This window comes from Eurosta solidaginis, chromosome 1 (assembly GCF_040869045.1).
Source record: "Eurosta solidaginis isolate ZX-2024a chromosome 1, ASM4086904v1, whole genome shotgun sequence".
NCBI lineage: Eukaryota > Metazoa > Arthropoda > Insecta > Diptera > Tephritidae > Eurosta > Eurosta solidaginis.
Window position 1 is genome coordinate 102,221,425 of NC_090319.1, and position 26,405 is coordinate 102,247,829.

The following is a 26,405-nucleotide window of genomic DNA, read 5'->3' on the forward strand; positions in this document are numbered from 1 at the left end:
AATTTTTTTGAACGAATTTAGTAGGAAATTTTAAGTGCACCCATATGGGTCCTTCAGAAAATTATAAAAAAGTCTTCAATTGGCGTATCTGAGGACACGTAGTTATTTCAGAATTAAGAATACAAACACGTGAGTTAAGTTTTTCTACCCGTTCAAAAGTTCTCCGCGAAAAATAGTTTGAAACCGAGGTCGACTGCAATAACCCGTCCAAAAAAGCGGAAAGAAAAATGAATAGACCTGTTGTCAATAGTCCGAAGAGAAAAGGTATTCGAATTATTGGAAGCGAGGCCAAAACGCGTCTATTAATACCTCCCCCGACGGTTTTGGTCGTGTTTTAGCAATCGTCCCCGGTAATAAAGTATCACAATTTGTTAATTAAAATTGTCCAAAATATATGGTTATTAAAGAGAGATGTAATTAAGTGCTCGTTTGAAAGTAAATAAGTATATTTCTTTGTAATATAAGAAAAAAAAATTTTAAGCAGTTTTCGATAGCAGCTACTAAACTTTTATTTTGTCCTAAGAAGTACAACAGTGCCAAATAGCATTCACAAAAAAAACGAACAAGAACAGCATTTTATCAGGTGAGCGTGGCCGTGTATGTGCGTGCTGCTACATATCCTACTTGTAGACCTGTACAATGGAACGGAATGTTGTTGCATTTACATGCAAAATTATTTATCTGGCTCAGGATTTTACCACCGGATGATAGCTAATGTTTACAGTGGATCAATACAAGAACCATGAAGAAAACAATATACATCAGCTGATGGAAAATGCTTAAATTTTTTTTATTTCTAAATCGATTAATTCAGCACAACTTATTTTAAGGCCACACAAAGTTTTCAATAAATCTTACGAAAGCTGTCACATTCGTATTAATACTAGGCAAATCTTCAACACCACAATGCTCCTGGCCCCTCGACACTATACCACCTACCATATACATACATCTGTAAAGTAGTTGGTTATGGGGAAATTTTGCGAACAATGGACCACCCGAGTCACCACTACAAGTATCGTAGATTTTCCCATTGGCGCAGAACTGTATTCGTTCCAGCACTCCGCGTGCCAAATCGTATTCTTCGGTTGCAATCTCATTACAGTTCTCCTGTTGCTTCAATTGAACTCGACGCAATTGTGGCGAGAAAGTTGCTGATTCGTTTATGCGACCCCAACCAACGGCCCAGTATAGGCCTGTATTATATTTCATCATATTGGTTGTGAGTATACAGGCGGGCAGAACATATTTGGTATATGAGACAGACCCATTTAATTCTATCAACATGATATCGAAATAACGTTGCAACGTGAATTGTCTGTGAGAGATGAGACGGCGTATTGTGTACTCCTGCAAACCGGCATCATCTAATGTTGTACTGTAATCCAAGTCACCAAGACGAACTTTATTCGGTGCACCACTATTGGAAATATACAAATTAATTAAGAGGGGTTACATGTATTAGCTAAGAAACCAATGTCAAGATGAGCTTAATTAGTTAGGAGGATCCTGGGTGCACGCATTGAGCAAAGCAACATCAACATTTTAAAAACAAGTATTTTCAATTAGAAGACAGTTTTTCTAAGCGGGGCCGCCCCAAGGCAGTAATTTGGCAAGCACTCCGAGTGTATTTCTGACATGAAAACTCATATTCCTTGCAGGTCCCGCTCGAAGTCGACGAAAAATATTTAGGTTCCTTTCCGCCAATTTGTAGGAAAAATCAAAAAAGGAGTACGACGCAAATTGGAAGAGTAGCTTGGGCTAAAATCTCTTCGGAGGTTATAGCGCCTTACATTTATTTATTTATGTAAATTTTCTCAAGGTAGTGCGGAAAATGGCATTTTTAACAAAGATATAGTGGGGTTAGAAGAAAGCTTTAAGTAGGGAATTGGAAAAGTTACTAACACCAATTGAAAATAGTTAGGGATTCCAAGTCATCATCCACGTGGTTTTTCCCTACCTAAGAGAAGACCTCTACTTTCCCCTGTTGCCTAGCGTTACAAAAAAAAAAAGGAATGAATACCAAATACCCATGGAGTTCGATGTGTAAACATGCAGGTGTACATACGTTTAGAAAACCTATATTTTAATATCAACTAAAGCGTACCCACCCACGAGTTGGGGTTAAACCACTACAGAGGTAAGTTTTCCAGATACAAATAATTTGTCTGTTACTACCGACCTAACAAGTTATTTTTTTTATGATAGGCTTATTATCGACAGCGAACTACTGTTGTGGTTGTTGTTGTAGCGATAAGGTTGCTCCCCGAAGACTTTGGGGAGTGTTATCGATGTGATGGTCCTTTGCCGGATACAGATCCGGTACGCTCCGGTAACAGCGCCATTAAGGTGCTAGCCCGACCATCTCGGGAACGATTTATGTGGCCACATTAAACCTTCAGGCCATCCCTCCCACCCCACCCCAAGTTCCATGATGAGCTTGGGGTCGCCAGAGTCTCGTCTGTTAGTGAAACAGGATTCGCCGCGGATAGGAGAGGTTGACAATTGGGTTTGGAGAAGCTGTATATTGCGCTGGCAACCTGAAGGGTTGCGCCACACAGCCCCTTGAATCTGGTATTTTAGTCCCCTTTTACGACAGGCATACCTACCGCGGGTATATTCTAACCCCTTAACCCGCTGGGGGATCGCTGATTTATAGGCCTCTTATTGGTGTCTCACCGGATTGGTATAGCCGGATAACAGGTGAGTCATTGATTTAAAAGTTAAGTTTTATCGGTATCTCCCTCATAATAAACCGGGGGCGTCGATAGCAAATTGGTAACACTCCACTAAAAATCGACCCTTTTCGATATCAATCGATAGTTTTTTGATAACAAATCTAAACATTTTTTATGACAAATCCATAAATTTTCGATAACATGTAGACGGCACGTCGATTGTAAATCGATAACTTTCCGATAACTTTTCGATGAATAATCTATAACCTCGACAGTGTATCCATAATGTTTGGATAACATTCGATAACTTTTTGAAAACAGATCAATTAATTTTCGGTAAAAATTCGGTAACTCGTCCACAAAGAATCAGTAAGTCATTGTTAACCTTTTTAATCGATAGATAATTTGCAACACTTCGATAACAAAGCGATAACTCATCTATACCCCGTCGATTCGTGCATATAACAAACCGATAATTCATCGATAACAAGCTGTTACAATTAAAAAAAAAATTAATAAAACTCCTTCCGACCTCGGTACCGGTTCAGTTCCAATTCGGCTTCAGTTCCGGGTTCGAGCCCGATTTCTTTCCTTTCTTTGCTCCCACATTACGCTACGATGAAGTGACTACATTTACGCTTACATTCTGTATTACTCTAAAAAGCATACATTTACATCACACTGCGCCTGCATTTATATTTTGTATAAACCTCGACTATAGCATACCACTTACAAAGACTACGCTTAGGCCTACGCTTACAATTTACATCTTACGCTTACATTCAGCATTCCACCATACAGTGAGCAAATATGTTTACACATCAAACAACTTTTATTGATTTACAACCGAGGAGATTTATGCCAAACTTCTCGTCCAATTTGCATCGTGCTAATTTTAAATTTTTCCTTCAAATCGGCCGAACATGTCTTATGCCGACTCCGAACAACAGCTGCGAGGCAGATAAATTTTCACTGAGAAGCTTTTCATGGCAGACATACACTCGAAGCCACTGCCAAGAGGCCATCCCGCTTAGAAATACATTTTCTAAATTTTTAATGTTGCATTGCCCTTGACTTGAACCCAGGATCTTCGGTGTGGTAGGCGAAGGCCTCTTTCACTTACCGCATTGTGCAATGACTCGCAGATAAAACGAAACGTTCACTTATCAACGTCCCACCACAAATCCACTCGGTTTCATTACTCTTTATATCGAATATACCGATCAACGCTGAAGCTGGAAACTCGCCAGGTTTGGCCAATTCGCCACCGGCTATAAATGGACGTGGACAAGCCTCTGGTGCATATTTTGTGAATTCACTGCAAGCTGCAATAAAAATGTAGTTTTTACGAGAAATGGAAATTTGACATGCATAGATCAAGATTACATACATATGTACATACCGACTTCTGCTGGAGATAAAGGTTGGAAGTCTTCTGGCTCCTCTGGTTCATCGGGGCAACACACAATACCTTTCCTTCTATTACAAAATGTTATATTTTGCGTTGGCCAATTGTGCAGCAGATCGCATTGGGACCAACTTTGGCATGTGCAAGAATTGAATTGGCATTGACAAGAGTCGCCTATTGATTGAAGAAGTAAAGACGAATTTCCATAAGCTTATAAGTGTGTAGTTGCAGACTAATTCGCCGTTATAATTTACCATGCCTCAATTTCATCCTTTGTGAAGTTGCTGCTAAAAAATATATTAATAGCAGGAGCACAAGCGACGTTTTCATTATTTCCAAACCAGTAGCTCAAGTTTTACTGTTGGCTATATTGAATTTTAATTGATTTTAGATTTAAAAGATTTCCAGTTCTGATAACCTGAGCGTATTTAAAATAATAAATATATGTAAGGCACGATAACCTCCGAAGAGATTTTAGGCCGAGCTTCTCTTCTAGTTTGCGTCGTGCTCCTTTTATTTACCCAGCTGCACATACACAGGGTATTATAACTTTGATTGGATAACGGTTAGTTGTACAGGTATAAAGGAATCGAGATAGATATAGACTTCCATATATCAAAATCATCAATATTGAAAAAAAATTTGATTGAGCCATGTCAGACGGACGGACGTCTGTCCGTTAACACGATAACTTGATTAAATATGGAGATATTTTCACCAAACTTGGCACACGAGCTTATCTAGACCCAGAATAGATTGGTATTGAAAATGAGGGAAATCGGATGATAACTACGCCCTCTTTTTATATATATAACATTTTGGAAAACACAAAAAAACCTGATTATTTAGTAAATAAAACACCTAGAATGTTCAAATTTGACGTGTGGACTGATATTGAGGCGCTTGATAAAAATTTGAAAAAAACAATTTTAAACGGATGTGGCACCGCCCACTTGTGATAAAATCAATTTTACAAATTTTAATCATAAATCCAAAATCGTTAAACCTATCGTAACAAAATTCGGCAGAGAGGTTGCCTTTACTATAAGGAATGCTTTGAAGAAAAATTAACGAAATCGGTTAACAACCACGCCCACTTTGATATAAAAGATTTTTAAGAGGGTCGTGGAGGAATAAAATAAGCTATCAGCGCAATTCTAAATGAAAATTCCGTGCGAGTTTTTTCCCTTCTCCCATTCCTCCTATTCTGAACAATGTTCGAAAAAGCGGAAACCGGTTATGGGAGAAAAGTAGGTATTATGAATGTGAGAGAGAGGGAGATTTCTCTGCCATTTCATAGGAGTTTTTTCACTAGTTAAATTGAAGGGAATGTATCAAAATAGTTAAAGGAAATTGGTTCTTTTAAGAAAGAACATTTATTTGTACAAATTTGTGCTAAAATATGTATTTACATTCTACCACAATATTCTCACTGTTAATACAACAACAACAACCACAATATTCTTTATTTTAAGTGGAAAAGTATATCATAAGCAACGGAAGAGTTCTTCGTATATTTGATGCAGCCATCCAGAAATTGCGCAAGGATTTTTAAGAAGGCTTAAATAGATGTTCGCATATGATGAAAGACTAATTCAACTCGACTTGGCTGCCAGAAAATAGTTTTGCTGAATGAAAGCAGGCAACTCCGGCGGATTTGTGTTATCCCGCCGTCTTCTTCTTATGCTCCTCTGTTGATGCTGCTGTGGCACCAATTCATTACTCATTTCAGTGAATTCCACATGAAATGCAATACTGTGCATTGTTTATATTTTATTACTTAATTTCAAAGAAATTCGCAACAATAATTAAACTTTTCTCCTTTTTAAACAAAATAAGAAATGCGCAACGAAATTTCAATTGATAAAACAGCCAACTTCGAAAATTCGAAATTCCTATTCCCCAATAATAATTCCTCTCCCTAGCAGAAAATAATTGGAGAAATTTTCCGCGGGAATAAAAAAATCCGCGAGAACAAAATTCCGCGAGAATATTTAGATTGTGTGTATTTCTTTGCAAAAAAGAGTTTTATATCAATGGTATTTCATTTCCCAAGTGGATTTATAACAATAAATAGGAAAAACTTCAAATTTAAAAAAATGGGCGAGACACCGCCCGTTATGTGACTAAGCAATTTTCTATGTTTCGGGAGCCATAACTCGAAGAAAAATTAGTTCAGAATAGAACCATATGTATATGTATTATTGCGCAGCCTTGTAACACTATTAAGCACACAAAACACAGGATCTTCGGTGTGGTAGGCGCAGCACGCTACCACCACACCACGCCGGACGCGTGCATCTTCACCAGCAATTTATTCTCATATTTTGCTTGATAAGTACTCAATATATATAGAATTGAGGAGCTGGGTTTTCTATGTATTCCTGTCGCACACGTGGTTACAAACAATTTTTTAAATCACAGTAGCTGGCAGCTACTAGGTATGAAATATTGATGTTGATGTCAATGCTGATCCGGCAGGCTAAACATCATTATCATTATTAATTGGCGCTTAGCTATCTAAGCGATTTTGGCCGTTTCGTAACAAGTCACGCCAGCAATCCCTGTTTCGCTATAACGGACGCCAATTAGGAGCACCAACGAAGATCAAGGCTTCCTCCACTTGCCTTTCCCAACTCAGTAGAGGTCTGCCCATTCCTCTGCCTACAAACTGCGGCGTCGACTGAAATACTTTCTTGGCCGGAACGTTTTCGTCCATAACATAAACTAGCCAGAGAAGCCTTTGGGTTTTTATTCGCTGCACTATCGTCATATCTGCGTAAAGCTCATACCGGTCATAATTATACTTACTTCGATTCTATACTCGCAATGCTGGTTCCGAAATAAACGCAATTCTTTACACTTCAAAATGTATATTCGTCAACAGTGAAGTGGCTACCAAGGCGCGAACGCGCCGATTCTTTCTTTGATGACAGTTAGTACTTGAAAAATGTAGCATTATATGAAAGCCGAAGTTCGACCATAAATGCACTTATGAAGGTGTTATTCCGTACTCAATCCGGTAAGCAAGTGCCCCTTATCCAGGACTCTACTTAAGAACAACAGCCATATGTACCACCAACCTGCAAACTGACAGCAGGAGTGAAATGCTGGTGGATCAAAAAGACGACACGACGTTCTGCACGGTGAGCAGGGACACACACACACGTGTGGTGGGAAATTGTTATAGTTCGCTAGACCTCACCACCGTTAGTGTAAGACTTGTCAACTGGGTCAACGGGCAGCCGATGCTAACATGAGCATCCGACCACCTACCTATAATCCTCTCGCTGTAGCGATCAGCTTAGTTCTTCACTCTTGAGCGTCTCACTTTCATCAACTTGAAAAAAATCAAAGGGGCCGACTCTAAAGTATACTCAGATAATATTTTTGCTGCCCTCTCACTTCCAACCATTGTCCACCGAGTTCCAAGCGAGCGTTCTTTTCGCAAAAAATTTTTTTGCCGCGCAACTTTACCCTATCACCGATCAAGCTCTCGGCAATCTTATTTACAACGTGGACAAGGCAAGTGTCGACTAATTATATTGGACATCCACGATACCGGTTATCTGGCACCCAAAAGTACTGGAGTAACGTTCGATAATGATTTGCATTTTGGCGAGCTTTCATCCGAAATTGTACCCAAAGAGAGCCTCGCTGGCAGCGATTGGGGCAAAGGCAAAAGTTTGGATTTCTTATAAAGCAATTTGCTAGCTACGCATCTTTGATAAGGCCATGGAGCTTAAAGAAACACGAAGAAAGCAGCTACAGGCCTGTCGAAACACCGCATTCAGAACTGCCGCGGGATGTCTTCATATGTCGCAAGAACATCATTTACACGTAGAGGCAAGAATACTCGCCATAAAGGAGAAAAACGAAATGCTGAACAACCCTTTTCTATTACATACTCAGGTATCCTTACAGACATTTGTTTGAAGAGGCCGCCCGCAGATACATAAGGAGTCATCAAGGCAGCACTCTGAAGAAATTTGGCACACAAGAATTCAGCATTTGAACTAGATTAGAATAAACAGGCCATCAGCCTCTCCCACGAAGAGTTGGCCCGGCGATCCCCGTTCTCAGAGTACAACACCCGAAACTCACAGTTGAGGAAAGCAGACTTCATAATAAGACGCGCTTCACTTTCGCACAATATCGATCCGAATACTGCAATAGGTTAAACTCTTACTTAACCAGATTCAATTTATCCAGAATCAATGCCAAGCATCTTTTAAGTAAGTAAGTTTTACACTCCCTAGCACTCACAGTTGTGTAGTATTGAAGACTACGTGGTTCCGGCTTTCTTATTGGCAAGCAAATTTGTTACAGGGAGGTATGGGCCATGACAATAGTAAGTACTGTAGAATACGCATTGAAAGCTACATGGGATTGAGAAGATATTGGTATAATTATGCATCGAATAAAGTAAGCCCTCCTTAGGAAGATTAAGAGATACAATACTTGTCCAGATGGTACTTACGACTTAGCAGAAGGGGCGAAATTGGGATGGCTCCTATAAAGTCAGACCGCAATTAAATTAAAAAGCATTAACTCAACCCTTTGCAGATTCAAAAATTTATACACACTCATGATTGGTAGGTGCAAATACTTTTGCATTAATTCACACCCACACACCACCTAAATTTATCTCGTTTGTGCATATACATATATGTGTAAGTAGTAGGGTGGTTCTTCCACACCGGTTTTAACCAGTTATTCAAACATTTATAGATTAATTTATTTAAATCTAGATATATCGAGCATCAAATAGTCCGATTTCTTCAGTCGAATCCCACGGATTTATTTTTAACAAGCTGGGTCAAGTCTAGCCTAAGTGTGAACCAACTCGGTTACATTCATTCACGCATTTCTTCTGAATCGCAGAGGTGATTTTATCCGTGTCGTAGCAAAAGAGGCCAGTCATTTCTTCTTACCCTGACAATTGGGAGCACCTCTTTCACAAAACTCAATGGGCTCTATTTCCTTCTGATGCGAAATTTGGCGATGGATAAGGACGTCTTGTCTGCACCGTATTCATAACTGTGTACAGCTGCAATTGGATGGGAGAACTTTTCTCTTGAATACCTTTAGGTTCTGTATTCTTTGGAAACGCTTTGTCTGGACAGGATGAACTGAACTCATCCTCAAGGTATACATTTAATACATCTTGTATATATTGTAACGACTTTTGGGAAGTTCTTCTTATTTTGCACCTTCTGCTATCGTTCGAATCGCTGAAATGTCGAATAAATAACTCAAATGTTCAGTACAGCTATATTTTCTTTATTAAGATTACTTTGGGAGTAGTACTTCACAATGCCAAATCTTTGCGTACTTCGCTAAAGCTTGTTAAAATCAAACTGATTGATTATCGCTTGCACCGCGCTGCTTTTATACTCTCAGTTAGCTCGTTCACCTATTTGTCTAAGGTCTAGACATTTTATGTACATGCCTTCTGGAACAGTTGTATCTCATACTTGGTTATTTAGCTATATGCGTGTGTATGTGTTCTGCTCTTGGCTGATGATAACGTGATGTGTATGAGAAATAATCTCTTTGCTTCAAGCTGCTGGTTATGTGTATGTGTGGCTGCTTGTTTGATGTGTTCATTTACATAAGTGTGGCTGCTTGCTTTATTGTTGTTGCGCATTTCTTTAGTAGCAGCATAGTGATGAACCGAAATGCTAATATTCACCACAATATGTATGTCAGATGAAATTGTTAATCTAATCATAAACGGCCATCTCAAGTCAAGAAAGGAAAATAGTTTGAGAAACGGCAGTTCCCAAAATAAAAAACTACACTTTAAGACATAATGAGGGGACATTACATTCTACACAGACGGTACAAAAACAGAAAAGGGAACTGGAGCTGGCTGACACATAAAGTTGACTGCTCTTGCAGGGTGCTCTATGTCATACAGAAAGAGCAGCTAGAATGGCATTTCGAGCAGTTTTAGAATTAGTTTTAAGTTCCACTAAACCTTCGGGAAGTTGTGTTGCGGTTACATTAACAACAACAGCTAGGCCGGTACTATCACCGATCAAATCCACAGCCAGTCACCCAAAGATCTTAGAGGTAATGTTCGATAACACTCTTATCTTCAAGGAGCATGTCTCCGAAATTGTATCTAAAGTACAAAGTCACAACAAAATCCTCACGTCGCTTGCCGGCAGCACTTGGTGAAAATATAAAGAAACGCTGCTAATGACTTACAAACCAATTGGGCGGCCGCTCATGTGCTACAAGTCGTCAGTCTGGTCACTTGAACTTAAAAACAAACACTGGAAAAGGCACTCAGAACTGTCGCGGGATGTCTTTTTATGACCCCTGTTATGACCTTGTCATATAGTCATAACTTCAATTGACTATTTGGCCATTTTAGGTGGTCATAAGGTCAATTGACTTAGTGACCGTTGACCTTATGTCACATCAACATATAACGACAAAATAATTTGAATTACTTAAGACTTGAATATTCTAAATAAAGATCGCAGGTATTAATTTTCGAATCGAAGAAAATTGAAACCAATTAATTTCATGGGTTTCCATTCTATGGAACCAATTAATTCCATTTTCGAATAAATTAGCACCCTAATGCGTTTTCCCGCTACTGTCGCTTTGTTGCGTATTATTGTGAGTAAATATTCATATATATGTATGTATGTATGAATGCAGTTATTATAATAGTACATTTATTATGTATTCCATGCAAGTCATTTTTGTACTTTGAAATTCTTGCAACAAGTTTGTAATGTCTACGGTTCAATTAATGCAGACATTTTATGCATCGTTGAATTTTTTTGAATTGGAAAACTTGGCAGTTTTCTTAGATTGCTCAACATAACCTATATATGTATATTTATTCTATTTTTTTATTTTCTTAACCATATTTACATCTTTATCGCTATTCAAATGCTACCTATGATAAGCAAATATGCATACATGTGTGAGTGTGTGCGTGAAGGTATGAGGCCGATTGGTCAGCTTGAGAATATAAAAGACGTTGACGCTTCGTAAGAGTCCTTTTAAGCGTAATCCGTTTAAGTTAACGGAAGTGTTTTCAAAATTTGTGTTTCACGGGCATAAGAAAAACAATAATTTTCTTTAAAATAAGTTTGCTAAGTATAAATTGCATGTTAGTGTGTTGTTGGTGTGCAAGTGTGGTTCCATGAGACCACCCAATAAAAGATGAAAGCTAAGATGCGTTATAAATTACACGGTTATATACTATTTTTGTGTAAGTTTGTTTTTAAATAAAATTTTTGAACCGGTCCCAATACGAAAAAAAGTAGCCAAAGGCCGTCCACAACGTTAAAGTTTATGTTGAGAGGGTCTCTAAGGACATAACAAGGAAAGATAAAAATATTCTTGGCTTTTTATTGTAGAAATGCACAGTTGGAGAAACTCACTCGAACTGCATGAAGGTTTGTTTATCATACCACGTACATAAAATATAATCGCGGTATTCCCGTCGTAAGGGGCAACTAAAATCCCTTTCTTAGGGATACCAGCGCAGTCTATAGCTTCCCCAACCCAATTGCTAGCTTCACCTATCCGCGGAGAATCATATTTCATTAGCAGCTCTGGCAACCCCAAGTCCCTCATGGAACTAGGGGGTGGGGGAGGAATGACTTAGAAGGTTAAATGTGGGTGTTGTTGTTGTTGTAGCGATAAGGATGGCACGACCATCTTGGGAACGATTTAGTATGACCACATGAAGCCTCCAATGTGGTATATCGAATTGTTTGCGAGATGGTCGGGCTTGTACCTTAATTTCATTGAATATTTACATACGCCTTACTTTACATTCAATCTGTAGTTGGGTGTTGTTTTAAAAACTCCGGCATAAAAGTGCAGTGACTTCTGTTTCCAGTGCCTTACACGAAGCACCCCATTCAAAAGAAACGGTTTGATTATCATATTATAAAGGGAGTGGGTGCTGGAGCGAAATCCCAGTTTTTGATGAAGGCCGCCGTACAGATGTACATAACGACTGAAGTCTTATAACCCCACGGTCCATCTCATATATTTTTTAAAACGGCTTCCTATTCATTAGAACATTTAAGCCCAGCAGAAGTACCTGCAATACTCACCCCATTAGAGGGAAGCCTGTAGGTACCTATATTACATCTTCTCGAGTAAAAAAGTTTTTCCGACTTGCTTAACTCAGCTCACACAGTAATAGGTTACCCTGCTAAACACGGAGAAGGCAGAACACCCCCTTGTAGCATACCTCCGCACTCTCTATTCTCTGGATGAAATATCATTCCATTGCGGTAATTGTGTTGCCTAAGAGTTTTTTAATAAATTCCAAAACATTTCCTTCTGTAAATTAGGCGCCTTATGACTGCATGACGAGAAATTGATTAGGCTAAAGACTTCAGGAGATACGTGAGAGCGGACTCCCGCCTTTGAAGTGAATGTTACTGCGGCCTTGTTGCAAGACTTCAGGATCTTGCACAGTTTAAAGCGATTAGTGTGAATGATGGAAAACCAGCGGCAATTTTGAAGTCACTCAGATATATAAAGGTCTTAGAAGAGTGTCGCTAACGCAAGTTTATCATGTATTAAATTACAAATTACCTGTTCAATAATTTAAAGGATAGGGAGTTTCCAATCGAGAGCCTTGAAAAATACCCTGACAGCAGAGTGGTATGCCATTCTGTACATCTCTTCCTGCAATCCGAATGGCCAGAAAGAACATAGCATTACCAACTTCAACAAAGCTTAAGGCCTCGGACCAGCTTTACTAAAGGCCGTTTGGCTATAGTTGCATGGCGTTATTAGCCCTGGGCTGACGGACTACATGCCGCCTCGGAGAAAAGGACGCCATGCCAAAAACGTGAAACAGAACGACATAAGTGCGAAGTGCTTCAGATGCTGACTGATAAGAGTAATGTCCGAAAATGCTACCGAAAAATTCGGCGGATGACGGAAGGTTTCAAAACCGGAGCATATGCGTGTTGGAATGATAATGGGGACCTCTGGCGCAAAGAAAAGAAGAACTTCTACACTTAGTATTGGATCGTGCGTCATTGCTATGCAAAATATATTCGGATGAGCGCATGCCAACTAATTTAAATTTAAGTGTGCTCCGCCCGGAAGCAACCTGAAAAATTGTTTGTAGGGATTTTGATGATGCATTTCCCAAGCCTTGAACCCAGGATCTTGTTGAGTCCAGCTTTGCTGTCATTTTATATACATAAGTACTTTAAAACTAACCATATGCTTTCAAAAATAGGTATTTTCACAATATTTTTAAACACCACGATGACGACACACGCCTTCCACTCACCACACCCAAGCAATATGATTGATGGCTCTCGTTATGATCTGGAACCCAATTCGCTAATTGAGAAAAAAAGTGCTTTCACTTGCGATTCGTGTGGCAATGAATGTACGAATGCATGCGGCACTAAAAACTTCCGGTGAGTCTTACTTTATTCGATAAAACCACTTAATAAGAAAATTTTCAAAATATGAATCAACCTTCCAGCACTTGTTGTTTTAATTATCTGCGCAAACGAAACGATCCGAATATCATGAAGTCCATTAGCAACCAGCATCTTATTGATTCCATACTCCTCCAAGGACGTGCTTCTATATATTCGTTGGCCGAGCGCAATCGCAGTAACGGTGATGACGATGAAAATGCGGACGACGGTAAGGCTGTAATTGGAATGTTTAGGGACGAGAACAAATTGACACCAGTTCGTAATGAAGGTCGAATATACAGAGAAAATATTCATCACACAATCATTTAAGAGGTTCATCAACGGTTTAAGTTTTTATAAAATGTTGTTTTATTTTTGTTTCATTTTCGAAATAATGACAACTTCTGGTTATGGTTGGAAAGGTTTCTGCAACTGCTTATGAAAAATTTTTAATATCTGCTGCTTGAAATGTTGTTTTTGTAATGAATAAATAGCAAATGCTTTCTAAAAAAGCCTCAGGGGCGATGGAAGAAGTTTCATTACTCAATTTGGTATGTATCTTGGGCGATAGATGTAGGTCTGTTCAGCTCCTTTTTTATCCACAATCATTGTGGATAAAAAAAGTTACTCGTTCTTATCCGTCGACTGCCTGACAGGATGTTCAAAATGGCGGCGCATAGGGCCGGCTATCTTCAGCGGGTGATAGAAAGAGATACAGAATGAGACCACTTAGTCAATTAGTAATCAGGTGATCGGTTCTATTTGTAACTTTGACGTCTATACAGAAGTTATCACACCACAATGATGTACACATTCCTGGAACAGATAAAGGGACGACAGCCTCACAGTTAAATGGAAGAAGATGGGTTCTCAAGCTTTGGTCAACTACGACCTTGCAGAAAAAACCTTTTACAAAGTACCTGGGTATTATTCTAGACACGGAGCCACTGGGGTGAGCTGGTAGGGTGCTCCGCCTACCACACCGAAGCTCCAGAATTCAAGTTCCGGGCAAAGCAACATTTATTAAACAGTTTTTTCAATTAGAAAAAAGTTTTTATATGCGGGGTCACCCCTCGATAATAGTTTAGCAAATACTCCGAGTCTATTTCTGCCATGAAAAGCGCTTCGATGGGGATAAGAGCCACATTAGAGGTGACGGTTGGCGCAAGGGTGCTGAAATTAAGAACGAGGCGATGCACGGGTACATTGATGGTTTCAAAATAATGAAAGGGGCAGAGTCTGACGAATACCTTGCTGATCGGGAAATAAACTTATCTTATAAGCTTCTAGCGGATGAGCTAGCTGACAAGGGCGCACCCATCAGAACTTACAGCACCGTGGATGTCCCAATCAGATTGGGGGAGATTCACAGAAGGCGAGAGTTGGAAATGAGCAACCAAGCAGTAGAGGTGTGGAAACAACAAACATCATGCTTCTTGTTACTTTTACCACTACGAGAAGACTGTAGGCTCTGCCTTCTGGCGTCAATTTTTTTAAATTAGGCCTCGTCCGTGGTAGTAGCTGTTCGAAGTGCGGGTTGCGAGGAAACGACCGAGCAAGCTAAGTTAAAGCTTTTATTAGTTACAAGGCTATGGGGTCTAGAAGCATCGGACCTATAAAGCTTGTTGAAGGTTCTAGTTTTTGATAGGGTTTTTGAGTCACTGAGCAAGCTTCTGGTAACTGAGTTTTGTGAAGGCCTAATGAATCGGTAAGTTCAAACTACCCTTTGGTCAACTGTTAAGGTCGTGCACACCGACGACAAGAGATACTAATATATAATTACTTTAGTAGACGTGTTACTGTGAGATGCTGGGCAAGCTTGAATTGTTGATCTCCAAGAGTACGCTCTGATACTCGGGGAATGGGGGTTGTATAAGTCCATCCTCCACATGAGTCAGAAAATGAACTCAAAAAATAAAAATAAATACAATAATTAAACGATAAGGACGACAACGAATACGAACCTCTTCAGAATATCTTATGTTACGAGGTTCGAAACATCCAATCCGTTTCAGCAAACCAACCAAACAAGGACCAAAATCCAACTCAACTGCCGACTTCTGGAGGAAACAAAAATCGGGATGGACAAATCATAAGTAACAGGTACCAGCGAGTGCTCTTTATGGCCAAGCGGGTAAGGGGGACAGAATATACCCGCGGTAGGCATGCCTGTCGTAAGAGGCGGCTAAAATACCAGATTCAAGGGGTGTGTAGCGCAACCCTTCAGGTTGCCAGCGCAATATATAGCTTCTCCAAACCCACATGTCAACCTCACCTATCCGCGGCGAATCCTGTTTCACTAACAGACGAGGCTCTGGCGACCCCAAGCTCCTCATGGAACTTGGGTAGGGGGGGGGGTGGCCTGAAGGTTTAATGTGGCCACATAAATCGTTTCCGAGATGGTCGGGCTAGCACCTTAATGGTGCTATGATACCGGAGCGTACCGGATCTGTATCCGGCAAAGGACCATCACATCGATAACACTCGCCAAAGCCTTCGGGAAGCAACCTTATCGCTACAACAACAACAACAACAAGTGCTCTTTATGCTACAACGGCGACGCTGCAAGTGGCTCCCACGATGCCGATTACTAAAAATCTATGGTATTCAAAACCAAATGACCAACATGGTCTGTGCTCTTCTCAGAGGCAAAATTTAGTAAGTGTGAGTTTTGAAATTATCTGAACGAAAAGTGTACATTTCAAAACTCACAATTACTGAATCAGAACTATAGAATGTAGCAAGCTCTAGCAAAAGCTGCTGCTAATTATATTTCTTTCTTCAAGCCTTTTAAGTCCTCACCACCATTCCTTTTGTCTTTACTTTTTATCTCAAAAGACGGATCTTCACTCCATGCTTTCTTACCTGCGTGGGGTGTCTACTTACAAACATCCGCTACTTATTAGAGAAGAGTTGCAAAAAAAAACCTGAAAACAATCTGCCCCAGGGTCAGATGACTTCCCATCATAACACATTAAAGACTTTCCAAAAATGCACTCAGGGGTCCCGTTGGATAAGTATAATAACTACATGCCTAAAGAAGAGATTATGCCCTGCCACATGGAAAAAGGAACAGCTCAAGTTAATTGGGAAGGGTAGGGGGACTCAAACTCGCCGTCAGCCATTATGCATGCTCGACACAGCTAGAAAACTGTGTTGGATCCAAGGCAGCATGGCTTCAGAGCTGGAGAATATACTATACCAAAGCTCTCTTGGCCCACAAGCCAAGAAAGTCACATGTGAGCAACACCAGGATCAATTGGTCCTGATCTAGGGAACGTCAGCTACAATGAAATTTTCAATCTTGTCACGCCGGATGTTATTACAGATCGAAACAGAGAAAAGGCACGCGGAAAGCAAGGCCCTCGATAAGAAGCAATACATTCGCTAAACTACTGATAATTATTTATAGATAGGCGAATTTTCAAATACTAACTTAGTATAAGAATCTGTGTCAATCGTAGCAAAGTATATTGGAGTCGAAATATTTAACAGAAATGAGGTCAATATAATTTCAGGCTCTTGCAGTTTGAAATTGGAGAAATTTTCAAATGATTGCTCCCCATAATAAATTGCTGCCAATTGGCACTGGCTCTATTCAAAATGTAGGTTAGGTTAGGTTAGAGCGGCCATTGGTGCGAAACCAGTGAACTTTGGCTCATAAAGGTTCCGTTGTGAAACCATGTGGATCTCTCTACTACTCAAACTAATGGGTCGATTCAGCAAATCTCAGAAATTTCTTAGGTTTCAAATAAGCCAGATCACAATCTCCTTATGAGATTTGCGGCACTTCTCTACTGTCCTGGACTTACAGGAGACTGATACAAGCACCTTTAGTGCAGTCTGGCTATCAGAATAAATATTAATTTTGATATAGTCGTGAACAGCTTTTCTCTGGTGATCAACGGCCTCATTAACGCTGAACGCTCCAAAGAACTGGTAGGCTAAAGGATAGAATCCACCCCAGTTGAGGTGCAAAGATACCGCTTCCCATCTTAATATCCAGTGTGGAGCCGTTAGTATATATATGAAGCCCAACTCCCAGATATGGCAGCTTCTTAAAAAAATAATCCCTATCCGGGATGAAAACATCGTACTTTATATCGAAAGAAACAGTCGCAGTAGTCCGACGAAGGCGAATCCAGATTCTTAAGGATGGCTACATGGCCATCCACATTGTCTTTCCAGCTGGATAGCTCTCGCAGCCGCAAAGCAGAAAAGGCCGCGCATTGCTTGGTCATTATATTAATTATAGACATTAAAAATAGTGTCCAGCGCTTCTACAGGGGTGGTATGTAGAGCACCCCACGCAGAATAGAGCACTTCTTTGTACCTTCTGGAATACATGTAGGTTTGATTCAGTATCTAAGCCTGTCCACCCGACCAGAGCCCTGTATGAAAGGATTGACCTAACCACAGCAGTGTATAGCCACAGCTCCACTACAGCTATACAGTGTCACCGTTGGTTTCTTCCCACGCTGACTAACAGCGCGAGGTCATATGCGATAACCTTGCAGCAACCTCCTCCTCAAGATGAACCAACAGCTCATTAAGTGTGGCTACCCATAGAAATAGAGAAAGTATCCCACCCTATGGTGTGCCTCTCCGTATGTGCTTAACCACCGTTGAACCTTAGTAACAGCAGCTGCTGAGGGAGTTTCACTAGCCTTGAATCGGCACCGAGGCCGATTAGTGCATCAGTTTCAGATTCTCTCTGCCAACAGCATTGCCCACTTCTCTCTTGCTACTTTCACTACTGTTTACAGTTGACGTTTAAGTTTGATGACGTGACGTAGGCAAATTCTCCCCTGCCAGCGGACTCTTTTTTTTGGATGGCTCGTGGACCAAAGTAGCACTTGTGACAAGGGAGGTCCTCTGTGGGATTTCTAGACTTTTGTGGTGAGTTTTGATGCATGGTTAAGTGGGCAATGGAAGAGGAATATCTTTCTTTTGTTTACAAAACCCTTCTACAACAACAAAAAACGTCGCTGAGTTTTTGATTTTATATCAGTTGCTTGCTTTTATTTTGCATTTGTATTTTTTTTTGTCGTTTTTTTATTGCAGTTTTATTAAATATAATAACAACATTCAAAAATTAGAATAAATAAAAGATTGAAGAGAGAGGGGAGTTACTTGATAACATAAATATTTCACAGCTTGAGAGCAGTATGAAGCAAGAGAGGCTGAGAATCAAAATAATTGACTTAATATGCATGAAAATAGTTCAAGAGCTTTAAAAGAATATCTTGAAATCCTCATGACGTTCCTGTTAGCTACCTCAACTACATGTTTGACCTCTGGGTTATAGCAAAGCTGTAATCAATATCATTGTCCAGTAATAAAGTAAGTCTTGTACTTTGCTTCCACATCTGTATTGTTTATTTAAGCCGTCGATTCGCTGACTTCCGCCGTGGCTTGAGTGCGCACTTCAGCCGCCATATCGTCTTTACCACACACGAGGCAGGGCATCTTTTCGCGCAACACTTGTCGGTATTTGGGATGACTGGAGAATGAGAAAAACAAATCGTTTTACGATTCAAACGAATTAAACTTATTCTCACTTACCTGAGCCCATAAACGATTGGATTACAAACAGAATTGGCTTTCGCAAATAACGAACCACAAATCGTACTAAGCGGCGAAAGATTCATCGAACCAAATATGCCCGCATAGTTGATGATTGTATAGGGCGTCCATGCCAGAAACCATAACGATATTGTCACAAGCGCCACTTTGGCCAATTTGATTTCGACCGATTTAGATTTCTCCGCATCGCTGTAACGCAATGAGGCGACATTCATTTTTTTCGCTTGGTCGCGCATGGCTTTTTCGTGAACACTGACCGCCTGTTGAATAAAGAGAATGGGAGAAAGTTGTAAGAGAATAACGCATGGGAAGTTCTCTTATCATAGGAATATGCTGTTAATATGTATGTTTATATCTTTCCGCCTCAAAAAGAAATTTAAAAAGTGACGTACTGAAGATGCAATTAATTGGATTTAGAAGATGCAATTAATTGGATAGGAATGGGAAATGTTAGGGCTGCACCCTAAAGAAATAATGTTTTGGTTAGCCTCAATGCAGGGTTCTTTTCTCATTTATGCTCTTCTATCTCAAAAAGAGAGTTTGTTTCTTATATTGATCACCCAAGCCTGAAAATGGCTAACAGTGCGGTTGAAAGCAATTTCCCTGATGAAAAACTTTGTCCTTTACCAGGATGTCAGAAGAAAATATTTTACACTTCGAATTTTAGCGGCTATGGAGGAGGTCGTTGCTGTATTCATATTGATAGACGCTGCAGCTATGCGGACTCAGCCCCATAATCAACTGGAGCTTGAAGACTGCATAGAGCTCTTTTGTGAAACCAATAGTAATGTCAGTTATAATCAGTTAGGTAATCGCTGCGTATCAACGATATAGTTTCGAAAAGACTAATCATGACTTTAGATTAATGCTCTGAACATTATATAATATAAAAGCTTAGTGAAAAAAAAATTATTCCATGCGCTTTCCTAAAAATATTATTACATGCCCCGACTCACGGTGTGGTATTTGATCAATCTAGCTGCCCAAAACTAAAACAGCAGTTATTTCTGTTTAAAAAGTAGTTGTCTCAATTCATTGTTATGAAAGGAAATATTTGACAATAAATTCACGGTGTTTCGCGCAGAACTACTATGGACCGAGCCCCGGTTTTGGAGGGACTCGGGGCCATTTTTTGGCAATACATGAGATATGTATGTCAATATGGGTATCAAACGAAAGGTTTTTTACTCCGCATTTCTACTCACACTTTTAAGTAGGGTTGCCACCTCACCTTCTTTTTTATATTTCTTTGTATATGCACTACCAACTCGGAGACGGCTTAACCCATTTGAATCAAATTTGGTTGCCACACTTTGCTGATAGGGGTATCAGTCTCTTACAAAATTGATCACCACTCAAAAAATCGCGCCTATGCGCAGCCGGTTTTGTTATTAAACTTTGAAACAAACACAAGCTTATGTATTGCCTAAAAATTGCTGACATGATATGCCATGAAAAAAAGATAACCTTTTTGTTTGCAAGGTTTTTAGAAAATTTAATATTGAAAAGTAGTAGTATTACAAGTCGAATAGCTCAGTTAAAATATGCGATATAAAAAATCTAACATATGAATTAAAAACACATGTACCTGTCCCAAAAGAAAATGTAACTAGATTTTATTAAGGCTAAACTAGTGAACAAGTATTTAGGTTAGAAGGGTATATTGCTTTTTAATCCAAAAACACTTCGAACTGCACACAATTTTTATACAACTTTAGATGTGCGCGGTTAGCTCCGTTGACGTCGCAGATGGGTTTGTGGGTATGTATACTATTCAGTGGACATATAGGAACGACAGGGAGCATATTAAAAAAAATTGGAATATTTTGAAAAATCGACTTTTGGCCAGCTAGATTGATCAAATACCCCATCGTGAGACTTAGGAATACTTTTGCGACAACCGAAAATTTACTTCAAACTATATACTTCAACTTGGTTTTTTATTGCAAATAACTTAACCTTTGAGTTATTTGGCAAGATGGCAGGAAATGGTTTATAACTGATACCGATCAAAAGGCGAACGGCAAGGCAGGCAGATTGTGCATTACAGTGCTTTTAGAATCTCATCTCGTCGTTGATCTATTTTGTTTGCAAGCCAAACTGATTGTCACTTCAATCTGAAGGGCCAGAGTTGGCTATTGTGGAGTTCTGGCAAAACACATTCCCTGAGCATGGACCCTGTTCGCTGAATGTTCAATTCTATTAAAATGGTGACAAAACCATGCCGATTTCTGAGTAGTCATTCGGCTCATTAGATCGGGTATATAGCCCAGGCGAAGTGTTACACTTTTGTACTTCAATCAGTCTAAGCAAGAAATTAAGGTGGAAACTAAGGGATTGAGTTCCCCACAAATCATACTTTCCAAGAATGGAATAACCTTTAATATCGTTGATTGGGGAGGAGAAATGAAAAATGAAAATCGGAAAATTATATCAATGAAATGAAATGTCGAAAAATTATATCAAAATGGAACAGAGCATTTGAATTAGAATCAGGGATCGATCATACAGCCTAAAAACTAAGTAAAGCGATTAAAAAAACTACAGAACTGTCGATCGAATTACAGACGCTGCATACATGTTGATATTCTTGTCTCCTTTCTCCCTTTCTCCCTTTCTCGTTCAATAGGAACTCCTTACCGGTCACATCTTCTAGCAGCTAATCTTCAAGTCTATTCTCACTCTCAAACTTACCTTCAATATATGATAATACGAGTATATAATGGTCGTTAATGGCGTTACATATGCCCACGATGAGTAGACGATAATGTACGAACGATTAAACCAATCCTTTGCGAAATAATCTGTACCGCATGCTGTCATATTGCCCTCAGGTACGTAACGATTCCAACCGAGCATCGGCACTACCGACCATGTACCACAAACTGCCCATACACACAACAACCGTATCATAGTCTTAGTTGTGGTGAGTGGCTTACATGATATACCCTTAACAATTACACAATACCGATCATACGCGATCAATGTCATTGTCCAAATCGATACACAACCGAATAGTGAACCAGTCAAACCATATATTTCGCACAGAAATGGACCCATAATCCAAGTGCCATAGAAACCATTCAACACGACAGGTGGAAACATAGTGAACATCATCATAAAATCAGAAAAAGCTAAATTGACCACAAAAATATTTGATGGTGTACGTAGTGAACGTGTCGAGGTGAATATATACATAACAACAAAATTTCCGGTTAGTGACATCACACCCATCACAGTCATTATAACACTTATAATATGAAACCAAACTTCTTCCATGGGTGGCCATTTATACCAGTAAGGATCCACCATATGATAAATATCAGCGGGTACACTATCGGCCAAACTGATGTTTCGTCCATCGCGAAAATATTGTAAACCGTCTTTAGCTGGATCCATGTTTTTGGTGGGAGGGTGATTTACGGAAGTGATTGGATTTAGTAATGTTTTAGCCTTGAACTCTGTCTCTACAGATCACAGACACATACATCCACACACGATCGCCAACAGAAAGTTGACTTTAGCAGCGGTGGTGAGTTTTTTTGAATTTTGATTTGTAAAATTATTTTATTTTTATTTTCTTAATTAAAATTATTTTGGCACCTCCATAGTTATGTTTTATTCTTTGGCTATTGAAAATTCGTTAACACCTCTACACCAATACTTGTCGCACTGCTCTACGCACGATCTGCCTTGGAGCTGTGGCTTTTATAGATTGCTGGTGTGCGAAATGGTCGCGCAAGGAAGCCGTTATAGTGATCCAATTAGTAAACGTACAATTTTTTGGCGTTCAATTAACCATGCGCACAATTGTAAAGTGGGGTTAATGCTTGCACACACATACATACATGGATGCAGAATTACATTTGTAAATGTGATATACACCTGCTAAACATACGCAGTTATTTTCATATGCATTAGGGTACTACTAAGTTTTTAGGAACACTGGGAGCTCATATAAATTGAAGTCACTTTAAGTTTTGTGTTGAACAGCTTCTTTCAATACAGCAACGAAGTCATGAGCAGGCGTCTAGATAGTTAAGATTTGACAAAGTAGATGATAAGAAATTGTTTAAGCTTTTAACAATTGTGAGTAGAGCAGTGGTGACCAATACTGCCTTCTACTACTGCAAAGCCTTATTAAATGCTTGAGCTGCAGTGTTATTGAATATTTTTAAATATACTGTTGATTTGGACGTCGATTCTGAGGACCCATTAAACATGGTACGCACCACAAACAGCAAGGACATATCTATTGTTTCCTAGATAGGTCTGTATTAGCTAGAGTAACTCTAAAATGGAGCTCAAGTTTCTAGCATTTATTAAAATTTGTTTAGTCTGGGTACATCTCAAATCGTTGTTCTTATCTCTATATATATAAAATGAATGCAATTTTTCATTGTGATTTTATAACTCAAGAATGGGCTCACCTATTCAAACCAAATTTTTATGCTTTGTTCTGACTATTCAGTAGATGGTTTGTGTTTTGAAATTTTAAGAATCGGATAATATGGTCTCGAGATATAGGCCAAAACGTGGACCCGGGTAACCCTAGGATGTGTTTGTACAATATGGGTAGCAAATGGGAGCTGTTGATGATTGCTATAGTATAAATTATTTTTCATGCCTCTCCGTGACTAGGGTCTCGAGATATAGACCAAAACGTGGAACCGGATAACCCTAGGATGTGTTTGAACCACATGAGTATCCATTGTAAGTTGTTGATAAATGCTAATGAAAAGAGGGCTTTTCTTTTCGCTGGGTAACTAAGGACTCTAGATATAGACCAATTGGGAACTCGCCTTAAGGTTAAGAGATTGCATTCTTATGTACTACAACCAGTTAAAATGGTATACTTAATCACATAGCTATATAATCTTTTTACCTGAAGGCGCTGAAAAGCGCTCAATGTATGGTGAAATTATTTTGAAAAACACACCAAAAACCCATTTGTTTGGTCAGATTCATCCCACTTAGCCAGCAGGCAGATCGACAAACAAAGTGGGCTTTGAAAAGACATTGAACAATATTACGGTGTATTTTTTTCCATAGAGAAATACATGAATATTTTGTATAGATAGGTATATAGAGCTTTGGCTCTTAGCAATAAGAAAATTCAAATTAGGAGAATAAATGACATTGGAGTGTTAACATCGCTGGAGCGTTTCCTTTGGCCTCAACACCATTCGTTAGCAGAACAAACGAAGCAGCCCAATACGTTCAGTAGTGTCCGAAATTACCGCGGTGCAAATTATTACATAAAAATGCAAATAGTGTTTTTGTTTAATAATTATTGAAGTTTGTGTGAATTTGTGAAAAGAAGAAATATAGCGCAAAGCGAATTTCCGAGCGAAAAACGGTAAGTTTTGAACTGTTGAAGTGAATTACACGAATGCATGTGTGTTTCCTTATTTGAAAAAACATATGGTGTACCACTATTAATGTAGAAATTTTTTTAGATTTAATTTATTCTTTTTTAATTGAAAGAAAAATGCCACGACCAACACGAGGAAATATAGGTCGCCGAACTCGTCATGCAAATGCTGCGGCATTACAAAGACGATCACAGACTCCAGATGAACGAGCACAAGCTAATGCATCGCAGCGTGAACGTAATGCACGAAATAGATCTGTTGTACCTGAAATTATGCGTGCTGCTTCTAATTACAACAGTCAGATTGATTACAGTATGTAATGGACGCAATATGTCCACATTGTGATGCGGCTAAATTTCCAGGTGAAACGCCCGGGATGTGTTGTGCTAATGGCAAAGTGAGATTGCCAGCATTAGAAACTCCACCCGAACCATTGTCTTCATTAGTTTTTGGGACTTCTGAAAATTCGAAGCACTTTTTGAGTCATATTCAACAATACAATTCGGCATTTCAAATGTCTTCTTTTGGTGCTACTAACATTATTAGAGATAATTTTATGCCGACGTTTAAGGTAAATACTTAAACAGGATTGTCTCAATCAATCTGAATCATAAAAGTATTCTATAGTTTTAAAAATTATTATGCAACATATACCTAAAATTGCATACATGTTGCAGATTCAGGGCCAAATTTATCATCAAGCTGGTTCGTTATTGCCATACCCCGACGCTGATTATAAATTTTTGCAAATTTATATTATTGGTGATGAAAATCGTGAATTGGATCAACGTTGTGCAATTGCTTTGAATACCAGACGAGAAATTATTTGTGAGCTACAAAGGTTTTTCCTCAGCATAACGCATTAGTTCAATTTTTCAAAATTGCTCTCGATCGTATGCCATCTGATAATCACAAAATCGTAATAAAAAACTGTAATTCTTGGTGATCAGTTTCAATCTCGTGATATTATACTTCATCGCAGAAATGAGCAATTGCAACGTGTTTCGGAACTTCATCGTAGTTACGACGCATTACAATACCCAATATTGCATTGGAAAGGTGACGATGGCTACCATATCAATATACCAATGATTGATCCACGAACAGGTAAATAATATTTTCAGTGTGTTGACATTTCATCATTTGTGTAAATTTCTTAAGTCACATTTTGCACTTATTTTCAGGTCTACATGTACAGAAAAAAGTTAGTGCCATGAATTTTTATTCGTATCGATTGATGGTTCGTCCACAAGAACAAAATTATATCTTGAGATGTGGTAAACTATATCATCAGTACATTGTTGATATGTATGCCAAAACAGAAACAGAACGTCTTAATTTTATTCGTTTCAACCAAGCAAAATCAAGATCTGAACAATATATTCATTTGCAAGATGCGAACCGAATGATGCTAATATTAATGACATCGGACGTTTAACTATATTGCCATCTTCGAATATGCACAAGACGCAATGTGTTATGTACGAAAATACGGTCGACTGGATCTGTTCATTACATTTACATGTAATCCGCAGTGGGATGACATCAAAAACAATTTATTTGCAGGTCAGTCGACAACCGATCGCGTGTTTTTCGGCAAAAATGTAAAGCACTTATGGATTTAATTGTGAAATTATATGTATTTGGGGAGATGCGTTGCCATATGTACTCCATCGAATGGCAGAAAAGGGGATTGCCGCACGCACATATACTAATTTGGCTGGTACATAAAATAACACCGGATCAAATCGATAACCTTATATCAGCTGAAATTCCTGATCACACTGCTGATCCTGAGTTATTTCAAGTTGTCGTTAAAAACATGATACATGGACCGTGCGGTGAACTAAATGTGAATTCACCATGTATGATTGATGAAAAATGTTCGAAATGATACCCAAGGCAATTTACCCCAGACACA

At 39.1% G+C, this 26,405-nt stretch overlaps 3 protein-coding genes across 5 annotated transcripts; 1 reads left to right on the forward strand and 2 right to left on the reverse strand.

Moving 5' to 3' along the window:
* Window positions 1–769: 769 nt before the first annotated feature.
* Window positions 770–4,444, reverse strand: LOC137237032 (venom protease-like). Of its 2 annotated transcripts, none has more exons than XM_067760189.1 (4): window positions 4,341–4,444; window positions 4,081–4,260; window positions 3,802–4,003; window positions 770–1,420 (listed from the first exon to the last, which is right to left on the reverse strand). In XM_067760189.1, exons 1-4 carry the CDS (start codon window positions 4,414–4,416, stop codon window positions 826–828), a joined length of 1,053 nt encoding a protein of 350 aa, XP_067616290.1. In that variant the 5' UTR covers window positions 4,417–4,444; the 3' UTR covers window positions 770–825. The 2 variants fall into 2 exon arrangements, with proteins under 2 accessions (XP_067616290.1, XP_067616280.1); XM_067760179.1 differs by having other exon boundaries at window positions 4,069–4,260.
* A 6,698-nt stretch (window positions 4,445–11,142) lies between these two features.
* Window positions 11,143–14,046, forward strand: Trissin (trissin). Of its 2 annotated transcripts, none has more exons than XM_067760200.1 (3): window positions 11,143–11,326; window positions 13,331–13,517; window positions 13,586–14,046. In XM_067760200.1, the coding sequence occupies exons 1-3, from the start codon at window positions 11,278–11,280 to the stop codon at window positions 13,851–13,853; spliced, it is 504 nt and encodes a 167-aa protein (XP_067616301.1). In that variant the 5' UTR covers window positions 11,143–11,277; the 3' UTR covers window positions 13,854–14,046. The 2 variants fall into 2 exon arrangements, with proteins under 2 accessions (XP_067616301.1, XP_067616307.1); XM_067760206.1 differs by lacking the exon at window positions 11,143–11,326 and adding an exon at window positions 11,401–11,513.
* A 4,470-nt stretch (window positions 14,047–18,516) lies between these two features.
* LOC137236614 (opsin Rh6-like) lies at window positions 18,517–22,796 on the reverse strand. Its single transcript, XM_067759423.1, has 3 exons — window positions 21,804–22,796; window positions 19,089–19,369; window positions 18,517–19,026 (listed from the first exon to the last, which is right to left on the reverse strand). The coding sequence occupies exons 1-3, from the start codon at window positions 22,506–22,508 to the stop codon at window positions 18,906–18,908; spliced, it is 1,107 nt and encodes a 368-aa protein (XP_067615524.1). The 5' UTR covers window positions 22,509–22,796; the 3' UTR covers window positions 18,517–18,905.
* Window positions 22,797–26,405: the final 3,609 nt, after the last annotated feature.

Coding starts and splice junctions, on each gene's coding strand:
- LOC137237032 (XM_067760179.1), bottom strand. CDS start 4,416: ATGAAAACGTCGCTTGTGCTCCTGCTATTAATATATTTTTTAGCAGCA. Junction 4,261..4,340: donor AAGGATGAAATTGAGGCATG/GTAAATTATAAC, acceptor TTCAATCAATAG/GCGACTCTTGTCAATGCCAA. Junction 4,004..4,068: donor AGAAGTCGGTATGTACATAT/GTATGTAATCTT, acceptor TTTTTATTGCAG/CTTGCAGTGAATTCACAAAA.
- Trissin (XM_067760200.1), top strand. CDS start 11,278: ATGAAAGCTAAGATGCGTTATAAATTACACGGTTATATACTATTTTTG. Junction 11,327..13,330: donor CGGTTATATACTATTTTTGT/GTAAGTTTGTTT, acceptor TTTCAAAAATAG/GTATTTTCACAATATTTTTA. Junction 13,518..13,585: donor TGCGGCACTAAAAACTTCCG/GTGAGTCTTACT, acceptor TCAACCTTCCAG/CACTTGTTGTTTTAATTATC.
- LOC137236614 (XM_067759423.1), bottom strand. CDS start 22,508: ATGGATCCAGCTAAAGACGGTTTACAATATTTTCGCGATGGACGAAAC. Junction 19,370..21,803: donor CGTATTATCATATATTGAAG/GTAAGTTTGAGA, acceptor TTTATTCAACAG/GCGGTCAGTGTTCACGAAAA. Junction 19,027..19,088: donor CCAATCGTTTATGGGCTCAG/GTAAGTGAGAAT, acceptor CTCATTCTCCAG/TCATCCCAAATACCGACAAG.